General features: G+C 42.4%; 1 protein-coding gene across 1 annotated transcript in view; it reads left to right on the top strand.

Annotated features, from left to right (window-relative positions):
* The first annotated feature begins 2763 nt into the window (after positions 1-2763).
* The window catches only part of exoc6b (exocyst complex component 6B), a 123881-nt gene continuing 103571 nt past the window's right edge, over positions 2764-23073 (top strand). The window contains exons 1-5 of the mRNA XM_080450699.1: positions 2764-2911; positions 18324-18489; positions 19141-19188; positions 19732-19822; positions 20673-20718. Coding sequence (XP_080306825.1) covers positions 2820-2911; positions 18324-18489; positions 19141-19188; positions 19732-19822; positions 20673-20718 — 443 coding nt within the window. The 5' untranslated portion in view covers positions 2764-2819. The remainder of the gene's footprint in view (positions 2912-18323; positions 18490-19140; positions 19189-19731; positions 19823-20672; positions 20719-23073) is intronic.

The following is a 23073-nucleotide window of genomic DNA, read 5'->3' as shown; positions in this document are numbered from 1 at the left end:
ACAAAAACGCAGAAAAAGTGATCAAAAATGTCAACCAAACAACACACTATTTGTGGAGGATTGATCGTCTAGTCAGTAAGAATACTCTGAAGATTCTTGCAGGGGCCCTCATTCAAGGTCATTATGATTATGCATGCACTTCATGGTATCACAACACCTCCAAGGCCTTAAAAACAAGGCTCCAAACATCCCAAAACAAACTTGTAAGGCTACTTCTTGGCCTCAATCACAAAACCCATCTAACCCCTGCTCATTTTGCTAGGATTGGATGGCTTAGGGTTGAGGACAGAGTACAGCAACTTGCTATGGGCCTGGTCTTCAAGATACACCACAACATTGGGATCCCCCTGTATTTGTCAAAATACTTCCAAAATGTTAATGAAGTCCATGATCATAACACCAGAGGCAGCTCCACAGATCATGTTCAACCCAGATTTGGCTCAACTAGGGAATGAACTCGTTCTCATGCTATTCATCAAAAATGGGGAATGCCCTACCAAAAGGAGTAAAGGAGTGTAAAACCCTACTCACTTTCAAAACTGCCCTAAAGATACACCTTCAGGAGGCTGCAATTCGAAAATGGCCCCTGTCTAATTCTTAACCTACCCCCCCCTACCCCCCCCCCTCTTTCATTTTCTTCTTTTGTATATTTTTTTGTTCTCTCATCATACCATTAACCTGAAAGCTGATTGTATGACATTCTGTATAGTAGTGTGTATATCTGTCTGTCTCTTATATGTCATCATGATTTGTGTGCATGGGGTTCTCATCTTAAACAAGCTGCGTGCTTAACTGAGTCTTCCAGTTTAATAGACCTTGTATTGTGAATTTGTACTTCCATGTACTGTGATTCTCATGTCTTACTAAATAAAAGTACATCAATCAATCAAAGCCTGGACTTATTTTTTCTGTAAAGTTGCTAAAATATTGATTGATTGATTGATTGATTGAATACTTTATTAACAGGTTGCAATTAGTACACTGGCACGATTTTACAATGATGCTGAAACGATAACACCATGTTGTCTATTGTGGTCATATGTAGGCAATTCATCATTCATCATTAAAGACATACAATAACATACAAGAAATCATTAAGTATTGAGTACAGTCATAGTACAGAAAACAGTGTGTGTGTGTGTGTGTGTGTGTGTGTGTGTGTGTGTGGGGGGGGGGGGGTTATTTCTGGTGTCAAGCTTAGAAGTTATAAGTTGCAGACAGGTGCTCTACTGCTCTTATAGTGGTTTTGAAGGAGGGTAAGGAGTCACACTTTTTTATGGCTGTTGGTAGGGTATTCCACAATTTGGTGGTAAATGGTGCATTTACAGTACATAGCGCCTTTATCCAAGGCGCTTTACAATGATTGTGCATTACAATCACCCATTCGGCCACACTTCGACACAAACTCTGGGGGAGCCCGGAATCGAACCGGGAACCTTCTGGTTCCCAAGCGACCGCTCTACCTCCTCCACCACTGCCGCCCCCATAACAGTGGTATAACAGTAGAATCAATTGAACCCCATCCCCATGTTCGTGCCGAATCTGGGTTGAACGAGATCAGTGGAGCTCCCTCTGGTGTTGTGCCTGTGTGTGTCTCTCACGTTATTCAGAGCCATAAAGAGAGTTATCACACTAGTTGACTCCCATTGTATGTTATGGTACCATGAGGTGCATGCATAGTCATAGTGACAATGTGACATTAGATGAGTGCTCCAGCTAGAGTCCTCAATGTATTCCTACTGACCAGGCAGTGAGGAGATCCTGTACAAAAATCTTGTTCTATGGTTGACTTTTTTGATTACTTTAGCTCCAGCTATTGGTACAGTAGGCCTAGTTGCGCAGGTTACTTTTTTTTGCCTTGTTTCTAAAGTGTACTTTGCTTATTTGTGAACAAAGGGAAAATGTCTGCACACCCTCTTGATGCTCCCAACATAATTTAATATACAGAGTGGCTTATTTGGGCTTGCTTCCTAATGTTGTTTAAACCAGTGGTTCTCAAAAATGTTCAAGTCAAAGACCAGGGGACCCCCCAAATTAAAGTTTTTGTCCGCAGACCCCCATCTGAAAATATTTTGTGCAGTTCCAGGGACCTGAGCCTCCATACAATACCGTATCTGTGTAGTTAAAATGTTTCAAAAACATTCCACATGTGTTAATTTGTTTTTAAATCTTTTTTTTTATGTTGTTGAATATAGCAAATCTACAAGCTCACAATGCGGCACACGCATTGCGAGCTTGTAAATCGGTTATTTTCAAATAGCCAACATACGTACGTATGATGATAATAATATATGTGGTTGCTCGTTTCTCTCGCAAAATCTAGATCTGCTGTTTTCAACAGAAAAAAAAACTTGACAAAAGAAAAAAGAAATCATTTTGGAAAAATAATTGAAACTTGCAAAGAAAATCTTTAATAAGAACCACTGGTTTAAACAACATTAAGGAAACAAGGCCAAATAAGCAACTACACTTTAAGAAACAAGCCAAAAAAAAACGCAACCACCAATATTTACAAGATATACTTTCCAAAAAAACAACAACAAAAAAAGCCCAAAGTCGCTTGTAATGAGCGGACATGGCAACGCGGACGACGGGGCCACGGCATATTGAGGGGACTCCCTCTTTTTTTGGGTGTTTCGACCAGGTGGGCGTGGTTACGTCCTGAAGCGTTCAGCACTGCTGCCTCCACGTACAACCACGCCCACCTGGTCGAAACGCCAAAGGAGGAGGGAGTCCCGTGTATTCATTGAGTCACTCAGTCAGTTCAGGTTCAGCTCAGAGAGTCAGAAAGAAAAGACTCGCCACAACAACATGCCAGGATGGCGACGAGTATAGAGACAGCCGCGGAGCACGAGCGGATCCTGCGGGAGATCGAGAGCACCGACACCAACTGCATCGGCCCGACCCTCCGGTAAGAAGCCCTCCCCCCCGGACCCCCCACGGTGTCCTCCTCCTCCCCCGGAGAGGAGAGACACAGGTCGGCTGTAGATGTGAGAGAGGTGCCACAAGTTACACCAAACAGGCTAGATTGATCCCATAGCCCGGAGGGACGCTCGGCTCGAGCCTCGATTGGCTGAGATGGTAGTCAGGGGAGACAGCGTTGTCCAGATTTGTTTCTGTATGCATAATGATCAGTGGTTGATTTTCTTAGGTGATGGAAGAAGTATGCATATGTTTTACTTAAGTAAAAGTATCAATACTACAATGCAGAAATACTCTGCATACTGTTATAAGTACAAGTCCGGAATCCTACATTTACTTGAGTAAAAGTACTAAAGTATTGGTATAAAAATATACTTAAAGTAAGAAAAGTAGAAAGTACCCATTATGCAGAATATTATGTCCCATTTCAAGTTTTCAAATAGCATTTTGAAAACGCATTGTGAGCTTGTAGATATGCTATTTACAAATGGCCGAAATGTATATGGGCTGAAGTGGTTAATGTATGTTTCTTAATAATAATTTAAATCTACAAAGCAATTTACTAGGGTTAGGGTTAACCCTAGTTAAGTTTTCTAATAAATGTAAAAGGAGGAGTAAAAGTACCATTTGGTCGGACCCGAGATGTAGTGGAGTAGAAGTAAACCTATTGGAAATTGGAAATACTCAAGTAAAGTACAAATGCCTATTTAAAAAAAAAAAAAATCTTAAGTACAGTAGTTAAGTAAATGTACTTAGTTGACGTTCCACCACTGTCTAAAACCCAATTAGCGAATCACAGCGCGACCGTCCCTCCGGGCCATGGGATTACAACACACTCTGAGGGAGAGAGACTAAAAACTTTAGCCATGAAGTAGTTAAACATTCCTGCAGTGTGTGTGTGTCACTATGTGTCCAACAGTGACAGTTCATAGATGTTATTATATTTATATCCATAGACATTATATTAAACATCATAGTTGAAGCACCAGCAGTGGGTGTGAGTTACAGTGAGTGGACTTGTTGTTGGTGGCTAGCTGTTAGCCTGTTAGCTTGTTGCTATAAAGAGGGCTGGGCTCACAGCATCCAGCAGGTCTCTCTCTCTCCAGGCTGGTGTATGCAGTGGTGGAAAGTACATTTACTCAAGTACTTTACCTAAGTACGATTTTGAGGTATTTTTTTTACTTTACTGGAGTATTTCCAATTTTGAATACTTTTACTTCTACTCTATTACATCTCAGAGGCAAATATTTTACTTTTACGCCACTACAATTATTTGAAAACTTTAGTTACTTTGTAGATTTGGATTATTATTACAAAACATACATTAACCACTTCAGCCCTATATACATTTCGGCCATTTGAAAATAGCCGATCTACAAACAAGCTCACAATGCGTAGATCTGCTATTTCCAAAGATTTGTATACATTTGAAAACTTGTATTTCTACATTGCTTTAGTACTTTTTCCACCACTGGGTGTATGAGGATGTGACAAGAAGTTTTGTCATTGTGTCCTTTTGATTGATTGATGTGATATCTTTATTGCTCATGAAATAAAGCATAATTATGTCACATAATAACATACACCTGTGACCTCACCCACCATAATCAAAAGGATAAGGGAAAAAAAAAAAAGCTTAACAGCTAGTTTCCATTGCAGTCCACTCCTCAGTATGAGGTCATGTAGACAGTGTGGTGCTGGAGAGTGCATGAAATGTACTGAGTTTATGATGTGCTAATGTGTCCCTGGGCACACATTAATCAGTGGCTCTCAAACACTTTTAATTTCAAGGAGGACCACCCAAAATTAATTATGTATTTGGCGACGGACCCCCATCTGAAAATGTTTTGTGTCAGGGACTCAGGGACACCCCCCCCCCATATAAAGATTTGTGTTGTTAAATGTTGTCAAAGATATTCAGCATTTTTCTGAATGTTTTCCAAAATTGTGGACAATATTAGCCCATTCTACAAGATCACAACGTGCGCGTCGGTGACACGTTGTGAGCTTGTAGATCGGCTATTTCCGTTGCACGTATATACTGTGGGGTTAAAGTGACCCCTGGGGGTCCCCGGGAGTGGGACCCACTTTGAGGATCACTGCCCTACATCTCTGTTTGTCATTGTGTCCTACTTCTGCTACTGTAAGTTTGTGTGTGTGTGTGTGTGTGCGTGCACCTTTCCATTCACTTGTGTTTTTCACAAGTCTGATCTCCAGTAAATAAACACATAATCTAACATTCACAGGCTTATCCCCCCCCCCCCTCCTCTATTTTGTCATTCATTCATTCATTCACTGTACTATCAGGTAATTTCACTCCGAAGAGAGGCGGGTCCATTTTTGTACCCTCTCTCCGAGTTACAAATGGATAAATTGTCCACAAATGCTGTGATAACAGCTGTAGTCACTGGTTATCAACATGTACAAACATGCCAAGACAAAACTATTCTTGTGTTACTAGACGTGCAAAGTATAACAACCCTGGGTTTGCAGCTATCGTTTTGAACGTGGACAGTTAATTAAATTAAGCCCAGTGAAGCCCTGTGTGTGTGTGTGTGTGTGTGTGTGTGTGTGTGTGTGTGTGTGTGTGTGGGTTTGTGTCTGTCTGTGTTTGTGTGTGTGATCTGTATATCTGTCGATTTGTGTTACATGTGAAAGTGTAATTTACCTGTGACATAATCGCCTAATTGCAATTATGAGATAATAATCAGTTATTTTTCATAACCGCCACTTGTTGCTGATTGACGAGTTAGAAACCCTAAAAAAAATGGAGCAGGTTGCAACTTTTTTCAGCACTCTAATGACGCTGTGAAGCGTCAATCAATCAATCAATCAATCAATCAATCATGTTTTTGTTTCACCATCTTCCACTCACCTTATCCCCACAATTCCTGCTTGAAATCGGGGAAAAACTTATCCTTTGCTGTCAGAGAGTTCCCTGTTCTTTCTAACCCATGCCTTTCCGTATTCTCTTGCTCGTCGCTCCCAGACACGGACGCACGCTTGATGATGATGTCAACGATTGTGTTGAGCAGCTAATTTGCCGAAAGTCAAGTGTAGCTGACCACAGTTTGGTCCTTTTGTGGCACCGGCTTCGAATGCTATCAATGCATTGAATGGGAGATTGTCACGTTTTATCAGACCTTTGAATGGGCGAGTAGGCGCGATTTAGACCTACCCGCGATTTGTCAGACCATTCATGGGGCGTAATCAGGAGCTACTGACCTACTTGGAGGCGGAGCAGTCCCCACAACAATATTAACGATTCTGTGCCGATTCTGTCGGTACATAACTCGAACGGCGCTGAGTAGGCGCTGTTGTGACTGCGCGCCTCCGTCATGGTCCGAAACCAAAACCGAAACTGAACTATTTAAGTCATCTCCTTTGGTAGGTCAGTATGTCTTGATAACACCCAATGAATGGTCTGATAAATCGTGGGTAGGTCAGTATGTCGCCTATTTCGCCCATTCAAAGGTCTAATAAGAGGTGATCATGTCCCATTCAATGCATTGATAGCATCCGAATCAGGTGTTTGTGGCTGTTGTTGCTGCCAGTGTGAATGCAGCTTTATTAAGTGAAGTCCCTCCAAGTGATGGCTACTAGTTACCTGCAGGGCTGTCACACGATCATGAAATTATATCTTTGAATGTCATACAAATGATTGCGACTTTAACAATTAAATTGTGTTTTTGGCATTGAACATTGTTCACAGTTCAAATAATTGTGATAATGCGATGATGTAATCATTGTGACAATCCTACTAGCAGGAATCACATGGTCTGATTGGTTATAGAGGAAATAACAGGTAAATGAACAAGGAAGTACTGCAGAGGAAGTGCACTACCGTGTGTGTCCGTGTGTGTCCTGTGCACACAATGCTTTGTCTCTCTATCGTTGTTATCTGTCTCTCTCTCTGACTGTTGTTGACTTGTTGCATTATCTTCCTTGCTTCAATTTGAGCATGCCCTGCATGCAGTCAGGTGTACTAGAACTAGAAGGTGTGTGTGCACGTGTGTCCTCTCAAAAGCCAGGCGTTATGCTATTTCGCAGCTCTGAGCGACAAATCTCAGTCACATTCTTGTGTGTCTCCACTCATGACTCAACCAAGCAGAAAGACTGGCTGCCTACTTGCTTGAGTCATGACAACACACACACACACCACTGAACGTTGTTGCACCTTTTCCAGCTTCTCTTTCCTTTCAGACTGGCTGCTCAGAATTTCCAGTACACACACACACACACACACACACACACACACACACACACACACACACACACACACACACACACACACACACACACACACACACACACACACACACACACACACACACACACACACACACACAGTAAGTGTGTGTGTGGAGCTGTCAGTTGCAGCATGTTCTATAATTAGACCCGCCCTGTTTAAAAGACTGATAGTCTATAACTGGCTAAAAAGATACAGGGCTATAAAAGGATTTGGATGCTACTGTGTGTGTGTTTGTGTGTGCTTGTTATTTTTGTGAAGGTCGAAAGGTCGAGCAGTCTTAGAGACATAGACATTGTGAGGACCGTGTTCCTGGACCGCACAACAGAAATGGTGGTTTTATTGTTAAAATATTTTAGTGTTAGATTAGGGGTTGAGGTCAGGGGTTATGCCTCATTTATACTTAATTGTGAGCCGGTGTTGTGCACCGACAATTGCAGATCTGTAAGCTCACAATGTGTTGGGCTGTGATGTATTGTAAGCCTTTTTTTGGGGGCATGACACAGGCATGCAACTGACTTCATAACTCAGGCTTAAAGGGTTAAAAAGGCAAAATATTTGGTAAAAAGTGACATTTAGTATATTATACAAACGTCTGTGTGTGTGTGTGTGTGTGTGTTTGTGTGTTTCTGCATCTACAGTTTGAAAAAGGCATATTGTCGGTATGAGCCAAGAACACGGGAGGCTGTCCCTGTTACATTGCGCTGCTAGACCCCCTGGGAGATGGATTGCTGAGGTGGAGCTTCACACCTACCATCAGCTCCCAGTACTGACCGCACGACCTGCCGCACCCAAGCCGTGCTACTCATACGCTGAGTTGGCGGTGCCCGGGATCAAACCCATGACTTTGTGGTCCAAAGACGAGGGCTCTACCGACTGAGCTACCCGGCGATATTGAATAAATCTAATGTGACAATGTCCTCCTGACAATAGAACAATGTGATTCAGGTTAAAAATGGTCAGCGTCTGTCCCAGTGGTGTAAAGTACATTAACTCAAGTACTGTACTTAAGCACAATTTTTAGGTATTTTTTACTTTACTTGAGTAGCCTATTTCCAATTTCCAATACTTTTACTTCTACTCCACTACATCTCGGAGGCAAATATTGTACTTTTACTAACGTACATTAACCACTTAAGCCCTATTTTATACATAGGCTATATGAAAATAGCAGATCTACAAGCTCACAACGCGGCGTATCGCGACATTTTAGTACTCTTACTTTTGGTACTTTAAGTATATTTTGATGCCAATACTGTTTTACTTTTACTCAAGTAACATTTTGAACACAGGCCTTTTACTTGTAACGAAGTATTTTTATATTGTGGTATTGCTACTTTTACTCAAGTAAAATGTCTGTGTAAAGTACTTCTTCCACCACTGGTCTGTCCCTAGGGCTGGGCGGTATGGTATCTACACAAAATGAGATCATGACGTTGGCACTTGAAATGGTGGAATACAGTATGTGCTATAGGCGATTGCATCATCTCAGCCGTCTATTATTCCATGGCCTGGGCCTAGAAGTCACTCCTTAAAGCTGGGCTCTGATGGGAGTTTACCATCCTGAACCATGAAATAATATCTCACATACTCCATGACAACATAGTTCTCCTATACAGGTCTAGGCTGGCTGCGGCATTCCTCTGTCTGACAGAACTATAACTCTCTCTCTCTCTCTGTTTCTCTGACTCTCTCTAATGTTAAAGAAAAGGGAGGCCTCCAGCGTTCTAAAAGCCAGTGAAAGTTACAAACCAGTATAGGAACGTCTTTGGTTAAAAGGGGGGAGGAAAACAAGAAAGAACGCTAAAGTTTAAGCGCTTTAAAGTGGCACCAAGTAACTTTTTTTAATTAATAAAATGTCATTTTGTCCAATCTGTATGGTAGAGTATGTTAATGCAGTATAACTTATACAATTGAGGGGGGGGGGGTTGTATTTTGTCTCCCTGCTCTTCTATTGAGACATTTAGATCGTGTCAAAGGTCACGTCTCACCTAGACACAGGAACTGACAAAAATATTGACCTGAAGGTCAAGATTCAATTTATCCCCTGAGCAAGCGGACAGGCTCTATTAGCTCAATTAACACTATCACTTTTCTCTTGCATTGCACTGATTGTAATGGACACTATTTGTTTTGGGGCGGGATACGGTAATGACACTGTAACCTTATGTTGTCGTTTTTCTGCATAGTGCAGGATAGTTGTATACGTAAGTGTATACTATTGTATACTGTTCTGTAATGATGGTGTTTCTTGCCTTTGTATTGCTGTATACGACGTAGCCTATAGTGTGTACTTTCCTTACTCTGTTCTTGTAACTTTGCAACTCATAACTGCTGTGCTGCTTCTGGGCAACTGAAATGACCCCAAATCCGGGGTAGAGGAAAGTTACATAGTGCAGCTTTAATGTAAAGCTAAGTTCATCATTGATCAGGTTATGCATTTTTCAGCCTCACATACAGTAGGCCTTCTTCGGGGGAAAGCTGCTTGCCCTTTTTAACCTTTTTGAAGAGTGCCTTGGTTTTTCCTTAGTATTAATGGTTGATAGTTTGGGGTGTGTGTGTGTGTGTGTGTGTGTGTGTGTGTGCGTGCGTGTGAGAGAGATAAAGGGACTACTTGACACCTGCAGCAACAATGTCCCAATCAGCAGCAAATAACTTTGAGATACACACACACTCTTTCTTTCTCTGTCTCAAGGCTGGGAGCTTTGTTTGGACAGGAAGGTTGTCATCAGAAACACAATGGCCATTGGCTGAGACATGTGAGCAACGGATCAGAATATTGCACTAGTATTTCAGTGTCTAACAAGCTCACCACAGCCATGACTCAAATGTTGTGACACATTTCTATCATCTAGGGCTGACCTTCAAAGCCTTTTTATTTTGACATCAAGGGGGGCGGGGGTTTACAACATTTTCGTAGGAGGTTGGCTATATTTCATGTCAGTTGTATTTAGTTGTTGTTCTCAAAGTTGCGTAGCGGCCCAAACCTTTAGTATTAACACTTTTTGCTGAAACCCCCCCGAAGGAGGGGTCTCCGGACCCAACTTTGAGAACCAATGGTATATAGTATGCAGGCGTTGACACTAAGGGTTGCCCACCTGCCCCTGGCAGGTAGGTAAATAAAACTTTCGGGCAGGTGGAGTTGCTTTCGGGTTGCCTGACCGGGCAAGTGCGTGTTTGAGAGAGGACGCCACCTTCTATAAACACAACACAAGATATCTGTCTAAACTGAACCACTCCTCTTGGTTCTCAGCTCTAGATAGCATAACGGTAACATAAACACTGGAGTAGGACAGGCCTGTATGTATGTATGTATGTATGTATGTATGTATGTATGTATGTATGTATGTATGTATGTATGTATGTATGTATGTATGTATGTATGTATGTATGTATGTATGTATGTATGTATGTATGTATATGCTCAATACTAGAGATGCACTGGTCAGTTGGCCTGCGATTGGAATTGGCCGGCCGTGATTGTAGACCGACAGGTTTGGGGCAACTTTGATGCTACGGTTGGCACAAGCAGAGAGCGAATCTTCAAGAAAATAAATATCAATTTACAATAATACAATAATACAAAACATCCCAGATTGGCCCTTTTAAAGATATGATCTTGAAAGTCCTACATTGGAATTCTTCTAAAGTTGTTAAGACAGGTGTGTGTGTGTGTGTGTGTGTGTGTGCGTGTCCGTGCGTGTGCGTGTGTGTGTGTGAGTTGTTGCAGCTAGGCAGACATTGAAACACAGGCCTTGCCCATACATAACTAAACTAAAAGTCTGCAAAGACTTTGACTGCGCACATCCCCGGGTATGGACCAGGACTAGTGCTTATAAGTACATAATAGATACTAGATCCATTAGATAGAGGGATGGAAATACGTGATCGTTCGAAAAGTAACGTGTGTGTGTATGATTCATAGTCTAATTTAAAAAGATCACAAATCTGTGTGAGGGAACAGTGTCCACAACCACATAAGTAAGTACACATACAGGGTGGAGTAGGGTGGAACAAGCGAGTGAGAGCGTGCACACACACACACACACACACACACACATGGGGGGAGTAGGATGGAACGAGCGAGTGAACACACACACACACACACACACACACACACACAGGGTGGAGTAGGGTGGAACGAGCGAGTGCGCACACACACACACACACACACGCGGTAAGGGAACTGGGCTGTCGAGAGACTTTAGTTTAGTTTTCAGCCTGTTAGTTAATTAGCACCATGCACTTAGCACTATGTTCACTTTAGTTACACTTATTTTTTTACCCCCCTTTTTCTCCTCAATCAGTCGTTAAGCCAATTAATTCCTCGCCTCAAACATTTCTGTGCGTGGTCACTGCTGTTCCTACTGACTCACCTGCCAGTGAAATGGCTTGTAAGAATGTGTAGCTCAGCCTGAAGCCCATCCTTTCCCATGTGGAGACCCCCGTTAGAATTTTGTGTTACATTCCTGTTTCCTGTTTAAGAGTTGTTTGTTTTGTTGTTGACGCATGTATTGACACCATGTGTATTGTATTTATTATTCACGCCGCCCACATTTGTATTTGCTATCAGGTAGACACTGCTCGGTTTTTGACAAACAGAGTGTAGTGACTAGATTGAACAAACATTTAGCCACTCGGCTGGGCACAGGGAAACTGTTTTTGACGCGTTAAATAACTTAATGTCCAAACTGAAACTGCTGGGTGAGGTTCCCATTTATTTTGTGCAACATGAATCACAGCAAAGCTTTGTTGATGGAAATAAAAGAGAACGGTAAAAAACATATAATCTCCCCCGGCGTGCCCATACCATGCCATTCATTAACTGGCTTGTTACACCTGTGACCCTTATCATTTTACCTGCCTATTACTGCGACACGCCTCCCCCGCCCACAACTGGCTCAAGGCACTCGGGCAGAATGGCTCCTTCACACAGCGTGCATCAGTTTGTCCAAGCTTCCATGTGTAAAAAAAAACTGAATTTCCCTATCTGCTTCTCTCTCCCCCCACACACACACACACACACACACACACACACACACACACAGAAACCAGTGCAGCTCTTAACACATGTACTCCTGTTGTGTGTGTGTGTGTGTTTGTGTTCTTGAGGAAGAGATGTGGTTTGAGACTCTAATAGTAACAGCTGTCTCAGCATCAGCAACATGTCCCCTGTGACCATCGAACACACACAGACACACACACACACACACACACGTGTGCACACACAGACGCTCGTGCACACTGTTTTTCTCTCTCACACGCATTGATATGCACAGCTGTTTGTAATGATGATATAACATTGACAGCAGATTCCCAGAAACCCATTTTTGCCTCACAGCAGTGTCACTCCCTGCCAAGTTCTCAAACTCGGGCAAAAGTCTAATTCAGACTTTGTCACACAGCCCATTGTCAACAGAAAAATGACAACAAACACTTGTGTTGTTGTTGTTGTATACTGTAAATGACCCTCAGTTTACATTGCAGGAAGAGGAGTTTCTCTGCAGGTTTTTGGACAGTCAGGGTGTTTGTGAGAGGCTTCTGCACGGGTCATGAGTCTGGACCAAGCAATTAACTGAAAATATATCAAAACCGACATTTAGAACCTCTAACTGACTTAATCTTACTCCAGTAGGTTAATTGAATAATCGAGAAGCTTTTTTTTTATCATTTAAATTTTTTTTTTTTAAATATCACTCATCGATATGGCATTTTAAAAATATATTTATTTGTATAATCTATTAAATCGATTAGTCTGATTAACCACTTAAGACTTAGGGTCCGCCCTAGTGTACCAATTTAAGAGCATATTGTCGGGTGGAAACCTCATATGTCCGAAACCGTTACTTTTCAGGATTCAAATTCAAAAGTAGCAGATCTACAAGCTCTAAACGTGTCGCTCCGTGCTGCGTTTCGAGCTTGCAGATCTGCTACTTTTGAGGCTTATAGTATGATCAAGTAGGGAATTAATTCACAAAAAATAAAGAATATGGAGATTTCTGCCCGACAGCAACGATACGCCTTTCATGTGCATGGTCGTGTCATGTGCATGGTCATGTGCATGGTCGATGTCAGCAAGGGCACGGGTTCCTAACGCCAGATCAAATGGGTTCAGATCTGAGCCAAGTCTCCTGCAGGAGGCACGTCTGAAGCCTGTCCTGGACGGGAGTGTCCAGACCTAAAAACAGATGATGATGATGATGATAATGATGAACCAGCAGAACCACTTAAAGGACAAGTCCAGACTAAAATAACATATAGGCTTTTTTTCCTACATATTGATCCCAAGTGATTGGTCTATTTGCAGAATTGCCCCTGTCGTCCAGTTTCCCCATCAGTCCCCAGCAGCCCTCATAGCATAGAGTGGAGCCCATAAGCATATCACTACTTACAGTACGCTATTTGCTGTGGTCAAAAAAAGTGTTTATTTTTTTTCATTAATCTGGTATTAGTTTACATTTAACACACATCCATGCCTTGGTTTTCCCACACCAGCCACCACAGTCTCGTAAATCATGTTTTGGTGTGAGCGTTCGTCACAGCTGCCAATCAAAGTGACTGTACAGGCCAATCACAGCGTGGACGACAGGGGCAATTCTGCTATAGACTAATTTGGGATCAACACAAGTAGGAAAAAACACCTATATGTTATTTTAGTCCGGACTTGTCCTTAAAAGCTGAACTATGTAACTTTCCTCTCCTGCGCTGGCTTTGAACCCGGTTTCCTGCGCTCTAGATGATTTGATTGACAAGCTGCACAACCAATAGCATGCATTCCCCGCCCCCGCTCTTGATTGACAAGCTACCCAACCAATAGCATTCATTTCCGGTTGCATAGGATATGACGCGATATGATGCGATATAGAAAGATGGCAGATTTGAAATTGCACTGTCCATTCTTTTTACAGTCTATGCCTTTGACACAATCTAAATGTCTCAATAAAAGAGCAGGGAGACAAAATGCATGACCATGTTTATTAAGGTAATAAAATCAAGTGTAAAGTGTGGCCAAAAACCCATCCGCTTGAATAGAGCCTAATTGCTTCTGCAACCAGCAGGAGTGAAACAGCGGTGAAACAGCGGTGAAACAGCGGTGAAACAGCGGTGACACAGCGAGACTACAGGCCATTCATATGAACTCTTAACACTTCCTATAGCCTTCAATTTACAAGCCGGATGCTAGCCCCTTCGGTGCAACAAGCTACTCATCCTCGCTAGCTCCTCCCAGAGGCGATGGGAGGGGTTCTCTAGGATAGCGTTCAGCCTCCTCTTCAGCCTTCCCTCTGCAACCAACTCCAGCCTGTCCAGTTTAACTCCCAACAAACGGAGCTGGCCTTCCTCACCGCATTGTTCAGTAGCATCAACACAAGTTCCCTTGAAGTGATGTTGTGTTGATGTTATCCCCCAACACACCACTACAAAGAGGAGGACACTGGCTACTACAGACTACATCTGAGGCAGCCTGTTGCACACATTGAAGGATCTGAGCCTCCTCAGGAAGAACATCTTGCTCTATGTCTTCCTGTAGAGGGCCTCAGAGTTGTCGGTCCATTCCTCTTTGTTGTTCACGTGTTCACTCCCAAGAACATGTATTTTTAGGGATTCACGGTATTGACTTTATTGCAGAAAACGGATCAATTGCTTGGTCAAATCGATCGATAATCAATACCGGCATTGCGATTGCAAAGTTTACAGTAGGGTTTACTTTACACCTGTTAGACAGTAACTTTGATTCTGGGTGCAGATGCAGACTTCTAAATAACATTGCATTCTTATTATTCTTACTAAGCCTAACTTATCGGTTCAAACTACTTAAATGTAGTAAGATGTTTATTTTGATTCAACATTTTCCCAACTTGTTTGCTTTTATTTGTTCTACAGCTAGAACCTTCCTCTGAAAACACTTATTGAATATACAACCTTAAATCATCAACAGAAGGATTTTTGGGATTATAAAATATAATCTCAGCTACTATTATTATTTTTAACCTATATTGGATTTTTTGTTTCATGATATTTTTTATTGATATTACACAGTGAAGAGAGACAGGAAATGGGGAGAGAGAGTCAGTGAGTGACAGGCAGCAAAGGGCTGCCGCGCTAGGGAATCGAACCCAGGACTCACTATCAGGCATCATAGCCTAAAGTGGTACTATACACGCCTTAACCACTCAGCTATCGGCACCCCCTATACTTTTCAGTATTCTTTTCAGATAACGCTATGATGAGCGTGTCCACCATCTCCTCCCCTAGGATGAAGGTGAGACTTTGCGGGGCCTCTACTCAATGGTTCCCAATCAGTTGGGTCCCCAAATTATTGTGGGGGGTCCCCAGATGATTAGCTTAATGTGCAACATTGTTTTCTTACTGAACAGTAAACAAACCAACATACAGTATAAGTGTGTACAGGATATCTGCACATTTCTTAAGTTACAATTTAATAACTTTAATGCCTCTAAAATAAAATAAAGTAATAAAAAGTATAACTAGAAAATGTGCTCCTCGGAGCACATCTCCGCCAGCAGACCTTGGCCTTCTGCGCCTTTGCGTCTTCATCAGGTTTCAGATGCTCATTTGCTGCTTCTTTAGTTTGCATAATGGGAGTTAGTTACATTGTGTGATCTCAGCCTCCTATTTATATATTTATATTACATATTGTGATGTCACGTAAAACTGACCAATGTTAGGTGTTCTCAGAGGAACACACACACGCACGGACGGGTGATTTGTACTGCAAGGTACTGTTGGTAGAATGTGCGTGGTTTTTGGTGTTCTGCAGGGGCGACTGAATATGTAGTGTTTGCATCTAAAGAATGTTCTTCTTGAAGCAATGTGTCATATGGGAGTGGTCGTAATTGACTGGTTTGTTCAAATACTTGTCTGTCTTCTTCATCTTCATTGTTGTCTTGAACAGTTTCAGCAGTTGATTGGTGTGTTTGATCTATGTCAGTTTTCTCTAGTGCTACATAATGTATTTGATCAAGGTGGCCAATTGTTACAGTATTAAGACTTCGGCCTTGTTGTTGTGGGATCAATTCAACTCTATAGTCCTCTTCTGTGTTACTGTTGTAGATGAGTATGCTTTCTTAGCTTTGGCCTTCTGCGCCTTTGCTTGACCAATGTTAGGTGTTCTCAAAGGGACACACACACGCACGGACGGGTGATTTGGACTGGAAGGTACTGTTCCAATCAAGACTGATTGGTCCTGTCTTGCCTCACTTCAAAAAGTAGAGCTTTTTGAAGTGACACACCTATTTATAGGATTCTATGTCGTCATGCGTCCCTCTAGCCAATCAAAGGCATTGGTGTCAACATATTGACACGTGTCACGTGGAGCTTGACCAATGTTAGCTTGGCTAACAATGTTTGCTCACACACGGCGGGACGAAGCGAAAACATATTCTCCACCTACGGCGGAGACAAAAAGTAACCAACAAACTATTCTATAAAAATGTGCGCGGCGTTGTGAGCTTGTAGTTCGGCTATTTTCACAATATTTATCTGCGGAACCGAGTCAAAACTAAATGTAATGCCTACAATTCCAAGTGCTTCAGTTAAAATAGGATTATTTTGGCCGGGTTCGCGTCCTGAAAAGTTTGGGAACCCTTGCCCTAGGATGGAGAGGAGAGTTTTCTTTTTTGGGGGGGGGGTCTAATCTGCGCTTTGAAGCCCACCAGCAGCCCCTTGGTCTTGAGGTGGTGGTTGTCTGTCCCCCCCCTATAAAGCTCTCCACCAGGGCTCTGTACTCCTCCAGGTTGTCATGCATGAATCATGATGCTGCTGACAATGGAGCAGTCACCGGGGGAACTCCTGTAAGTAGTGCCCGTAGGCTTGTTTGTTTAAGCCTGTGGTGGTTAAACAGACTATGGACTTTGGCAGACTTACGCGCGCGCGCACACACACACACGGACACACACACACCCACACACATGGACACACGCGCACAGGTGCCAAAAATGGAACTGTATGTGTGTAGGAAGTTCTTTGTGATGTCACACTATTGTACGAGTCGGGCATTTCCTGGTCAGCAAGGGGAAGGGTGGATGTAACACACCACCCTCAGGTGTGTGTGTGCGTGTGTGTGTGTCTTTGCATACTATGTGTGTGTGTAAACATGTTTGCATGTATGCCTGTGTGTATACATTAATTGGGAGGGGAAGACTGACTATTTTTACTTGACAGATCATGTACAATGTCATAAATCCAGGGGTGTGTGTGTGTGTGTGTGTGTGTGTGTTATAAATATCAAGGTTTCCTGATGTCTATGATTATGTCAAATCCTGTTTTTATTAATTTTGTTTCTCCTACTTTGTCTATCTTGTGAATGTTGCAGCTCTGTCTGGCTGCAGCCTTTTAAAGTTTAAACAGCGTTAATACGTTGCCCCCTGCTGGATGCATCCTGTAAATGCACCCATTTCAATGAACGTGCTAAATTGTCCTCTGCACCTCCGTTTGGCGGTTCTTCTCTCGTTTCTCCTCTTCCCTCTCCGTTTTTATCATCACCACTCATCTCTACACTCTTATCTGGAACCAGAGACACATATGACACCTACATACTGTATGTCTTTCCGGTTCAAATCTGCTGCTGAGTTAATCAAACGAAGATATGGTGATACCATGATAAAGACTTTTAATGTTTAGTAAATGTCATGAAACCCTTAAGACTAGAGCATATAAAGTGGTCAAATTAGCAATATGTTCAGAAGCATCTTCCATAAAACCTTAATCGTCTCGGATATTTCATATAAAAGCAAAGGTTAAAGCCTCAGTCTGTGATTTCTTCACCTGGTTGGCGGTATGTAGAACAGCAGGAACAATACTAAAACATCATAATTTTACATATTGTGTTAATTGTTCAGGAAACAGCGCTAGTGTAGTGTGTGTGTGTGTGTGTGTGTTTGTGGGGGTCATACAAACATTTTCAGTCGTGAGATTTTATTTTTGCTTTATTCCATGAATACATTCCTTTATGTTTGACTCTTTCCTATGTGGATTACCTGTATATTCCTTTATGTGGATTACTTTACTTATGTGGACTACTTACTACAAATGATGGAGCCAGATACTGTACGAAAAACTATTTCACCCACTATATTTACACCTGTGATGACTGTCTCTCTCTCTCTCTCCCTCTCTCCCTCCCTCTCCCCAGGTCAGTGTATGATGGACAGGAACATGGGCTGTTCATGGACAAGCTGGACGGTCGGATCAGGAACCACGACCGAGAGATTGAGAAGATGTGTAACCATCACTTCCAAGGCTTTGTGGACTCCATCACTGAACTGCTCAAAGTACGAGGAGAGGCCCAGAAACTGAAGGTAATGAGGCAGAGACACGTACACGTTTATAGTTTTGAAATGTTTGTTGTTTTTTATTTTCATTTTGTTATGACTTCATGTATCAATTTAAGTTCAGTTTTTTATTCGTTTTTAAAGTTTTTTATTTCTGCCATGTAATATTGCATACTGACAAAGACTAAAACTAAGGACAATTTCTCTATGATTTTAGTTAGTTTGAATGAGTTTCATTTATAATTTTTGTGTAAAGCCTCGATATTTTTGTTTCAGTTCATTAAATGTTTTTCAATAGTTTTCATTTTTTTGTTAGTTTTAGTTAAAGGTATGGGTAAGTGATATGTGTGTTTGTTCAGTAACAGGAGTTTCCCTGTCTCCCCAGCTCTTTAATAAACATCAAGTGCATTTTCAGCTCGGGATACCACTTTTATCCAATCAGGAGAGAGAACCCACACATATTCTGTGTATTAAAGAGCTGGAGAGACGAGGAGACCCCTGTTACTGAACAAACACTCTATAACAATGATTACTATCACAATATAGAGCTATGACCCTTTTGCAAAAAAACTAAACACTAATAATATCACTTACCCTACCTTTAACTATAATAATGAGAGAGAGAGACTGAACAAGGTGGAGATTTTCTCTGATATGTTTTTTTTTTTTGTATGTTAGAGTCAGGTGACGGAAACCAACAAGCGTCTTCAGGATGACGGCAAAGAGGTAAGCTGATTGGCTAATGGAGTGACATTTCATCCAATCAGGTCGTGGCTTGCTGGTACTGTACTGTACTGTATGTCGAAGTAGATGCCAGGGGCCATGTGTTTCATGCTGAAAAGAAAACTCGATGCCCTCTTTATTTCCAATTCCCAGATAGTATTACCGTCTTATGTCCATTCCCCCTTGACAACATATGAATGAATGCTTCCAATCTTGAATCATCTGAGCATAAATCCATTATCTTGGACTAAGTCATTATTAGTCAATCAATCGAGTAGAAATTGTTGAACATTTTCTTACAATTTGTTCATTGAACATAACATAACTGTAAAGAAACTGCATCAAAGACAACTGGGAAAGACAAACAATGTCAATTATCAACCACATGAAATGAAAATGGATACTTAAATGTACGCCCCCCCCCCCCCCCCCCCCTGAGAAGAAACCTTCTCACATGGACAGATGGTGCTTGTTGCCCAATGCTGTCCCCCAGGCTAATCAATAAAACAATTGATTAATCTTCTCCTCTCTCTTTACTTCATTCAGCTTATTCAGTCTATGGAGGAGCTGAAAGTGTGTCGGCTTCAGCAAAGAAACATCGCTTCTACTGTAGACAAACTAACACAATGTCTACCAGGTACACTATACACACACACACACACACACCCACACACCCACACACACACACACACACACACACACACACACACACACACACACACACACACACACACACAAAGAGCACGTCTTTTCCGCACTTACCTCATCATCATTCCTAAGGCCCAAGGAAGTAGTGTATGCACAGAAGATGTACGTATATGTTTTGCCGTAGCCTTGGTTAAAAGTGTGGTCTTTTGTGTGGCTTCATTATTGAGGAATGCACCCCACCCCGCCAGGACCCCATATATAAACTTTATGTTCATGAGTCAATGCGTTACTAAAGCTGAACATATAGGGGGCTAGACAAGAAACATTCCAGAAATTATCTCTGGGGGGGGGAAAAAGCAAAGAAGAAAAAACAAAAAAACAAAAAACATTTTGCAATGCCTGCAGCCTCTCATTACCGGGAAATTCCAAATTATACTTTCTTTCTACCCGATGTTTCATCTGTTTATCGGTTATTGACAGGAACACGATTGTATCATTCCACATCTCTTATGTAGTTATGTGGAAATGTCAGGTATAGCTAATTACCTGTGTCCTCTAGATGGCAGCAGAGCAAGCGGTAAACTACCACCTGCCACTTGCCCCCCAAATGGAAAATAAATGTATGTCTGTGTATAGTCATCCATTTGTAATTCTGAGAGGGTGCACACACACACACACACACACCCCCTATATACAAAGTAACACCATGCCTACCAGGTATGCACGCTCACACACACACGCGCATGCACGCGCCCCCTCACGCGCCCCCGCACACGCATACACAGGCCTCTTCTCCTCAAATTAAATCATTTGTGTATATTTGTTCTTTTTCCCCTTAGTCCTCGATATGTACAGCAAACTACAGGAGCAGATGCGGACCAAAAGGTATGACTATTTTATTTATCAGATTGTGTTTCCTTTTTCCTTTTCTCTTGTGGTGTTCTGTATTTATACAGTTTGTCTTAACGCGTAGTTCAAACTACACGATTGTAGCCCTGATGTTTCGCTCGACAGTTTTCGGACATCGCTGACAAATGACCCAGATGATGCCAGATCAGAGGAAAAATCGGTGTCGGCTTCAAAGACGCCATCTTAGCATGACCAGGACACTGATGATGTGTCGCAGACACCCCAGACATATCCTATTTCATGGTTTCCCAATTTTTTCCATGCCAAGGACCCCCACATAGCCTCTGATTCCCTCTTCCTCTCCCTATCTCCCCTTTTCTCTCCCTTCCTCCCTCTCACTTTCACCCACATCTTATGTGTGACACCGATCAGTCATGTCCAACTCAAGACGCACAATCACAAGACAGACAGTTATATAGTGTGAAGTCTGTGAACTAACGGCATGACGACTGTGTGCCTTGCATATTACATTAGTCTAAATGTGACTCTGCTCCCCTTTTGAAGCGGAACCTAAAATGTAGATTTCAACTTTTACATTTTACAATATGGAACAAAAACAAGCATTCACATTTTTGTGGGGAAATGTTTACATGACCCGTCGCTAAACTGATTAGTCGATTGCTAAACATAAAAATCAATATATTGTCCGTCAGCCGTTCGTAACCCCGGGCAACAGTGAGGTTTGAACCTGTTATGTGAGTGGTGCCCAGAGTGGGGTCCAGGAATCCTCAGGATTCCTTAAGGGGGTTCCAAATGGACTTCAATTTGTACACTCTCAGAGAGAGAGATCTTTGAAATTAAATTGTTTGCGAACGACTACTGTAGTGGACCAACTCAGTGGCCTTGTGGTTAGCGGGTCCGCCCGGAGATTGGGAGGTTGGGGTTTAATTCAAAGATTATAAAAATGGGACCCAATGCCAATTGGGGATAAGTCCCTGCTACATACTATTGTCACGTCCAGGGGGTGTCCTTTACATCATGGTGGGGGGATGTACTTGTACATCAAGCCGCCTCACACTACAGAAACAGGAGATAGGCTTCTTTTAGGTTTAGCCATAGTTTTACTGAGGTTACGTTTAGGAATAAGGTTAGGTTTAGCCATAGTTTTACTGAGGTTACGTTTAGGAATAAGGTTAGGTTTAGCCATAGTTTTACTGAGGTTACGTTTAGGAATACCTGGTGGTGACCGCTCCGAGGTCGCCGGATTAGACCCGGGGCGAGCGTGTTTTGGGGTGAGCGTTCTTGTATTCTCGACAAGCGTTACGTACTACTTACTAAGTAGTAAGTGGACAGACATTCTGTTGTTCCTCCAGTCCACCACAAGGTGGAGCAACTGCACTTAGAATACTGCACAACTGCTTCTCTGTTCCCCAGTCTTGATCTCCCATCACCCCTTTTCCTTCAGCTCCGTCTCTTTTCTCTAATACCCTCCTGCCTCTCTCTCTCTCTGTCTCTCTCTCTCTCTCGCTGTCCTGGCGTTGACCTGTAGCAGTGAGTCTGTTGGGTCATAAATTATTACTTTGTTGGTGTTTTTTTCTCCTGTTCGGGCTGAGAGGTGCAGGAGCAGGTCAGCCAACAACACACACACACACACACACACACACACACACACACACACACACACACACACACACACACACACACACACACACACACACACACACACACACACACACACCGTCCAGGAGGTGTGTGTGTGTTTGGTGTCAAGGGGATATCGTGTTGCTCACTGCGTCTGTGGTGTGTATTTATTTGTGTGTGAATGTCTGTCAGTGTGTTTCTGTGATTTATTTATGTGTGTTTGTGTGTGTTATTTCTACACAGTTCTCGCTTCCCCAATGGTCCGTCCATCTTCACTAATACACTTCTCTTTCTGTGTGTGTGTGTGTGTGTGTGTGTGTGTGTGTGGTGGTGTGCGTGGGGGTGTGTGTGTGTGTGTGTGTACACACTGAAGCACACAGTATATATTCAGTACATATGTAGTACATATGTAGTATACAATACTTCTCACAACCTATAAGGCACTGAACAATCTTTTCGTAGTCTCCTCCCTCTCCCGAAGACCACGTACCGTACCTGGGGTGATGGAGCCTTTTGTTTTGGGGAGTGCATCCTGTGTAATGCACTCCCCAATACTATCAGAGAAGCCTGCAAACCTTCAAAACGGACCTCAAAATCCACCTCTTCGATATTGCTTTCCCCAGCTAACTGCACTCCCCTGTTTCACTGCTCCACTGTTTTTATCGATTTTATTCCATAGTCCTAGCCTTTTCTTACCCTTTTCTTAGCATTTTTGTTGTCCCCCCCCCCCCCCATGTAAAGCGTCTTCGG

Source organism: Gymnoscopelus braueri (assembly GCF_963280865.1).
Source record: "Gymnoscopelus braueri genome assembly, chromosome: 15".
NCBI classification, from domain to species: Eukaryota; Metazoa; Chordata; class Actinopteri; order Myctophiformes; family Myctophidae; genus Gymnoscopelus; species Gymnoscopelus braueri.
This window is presented reverse-complemented; position numbering and strand designations above follow the sequence as displayed.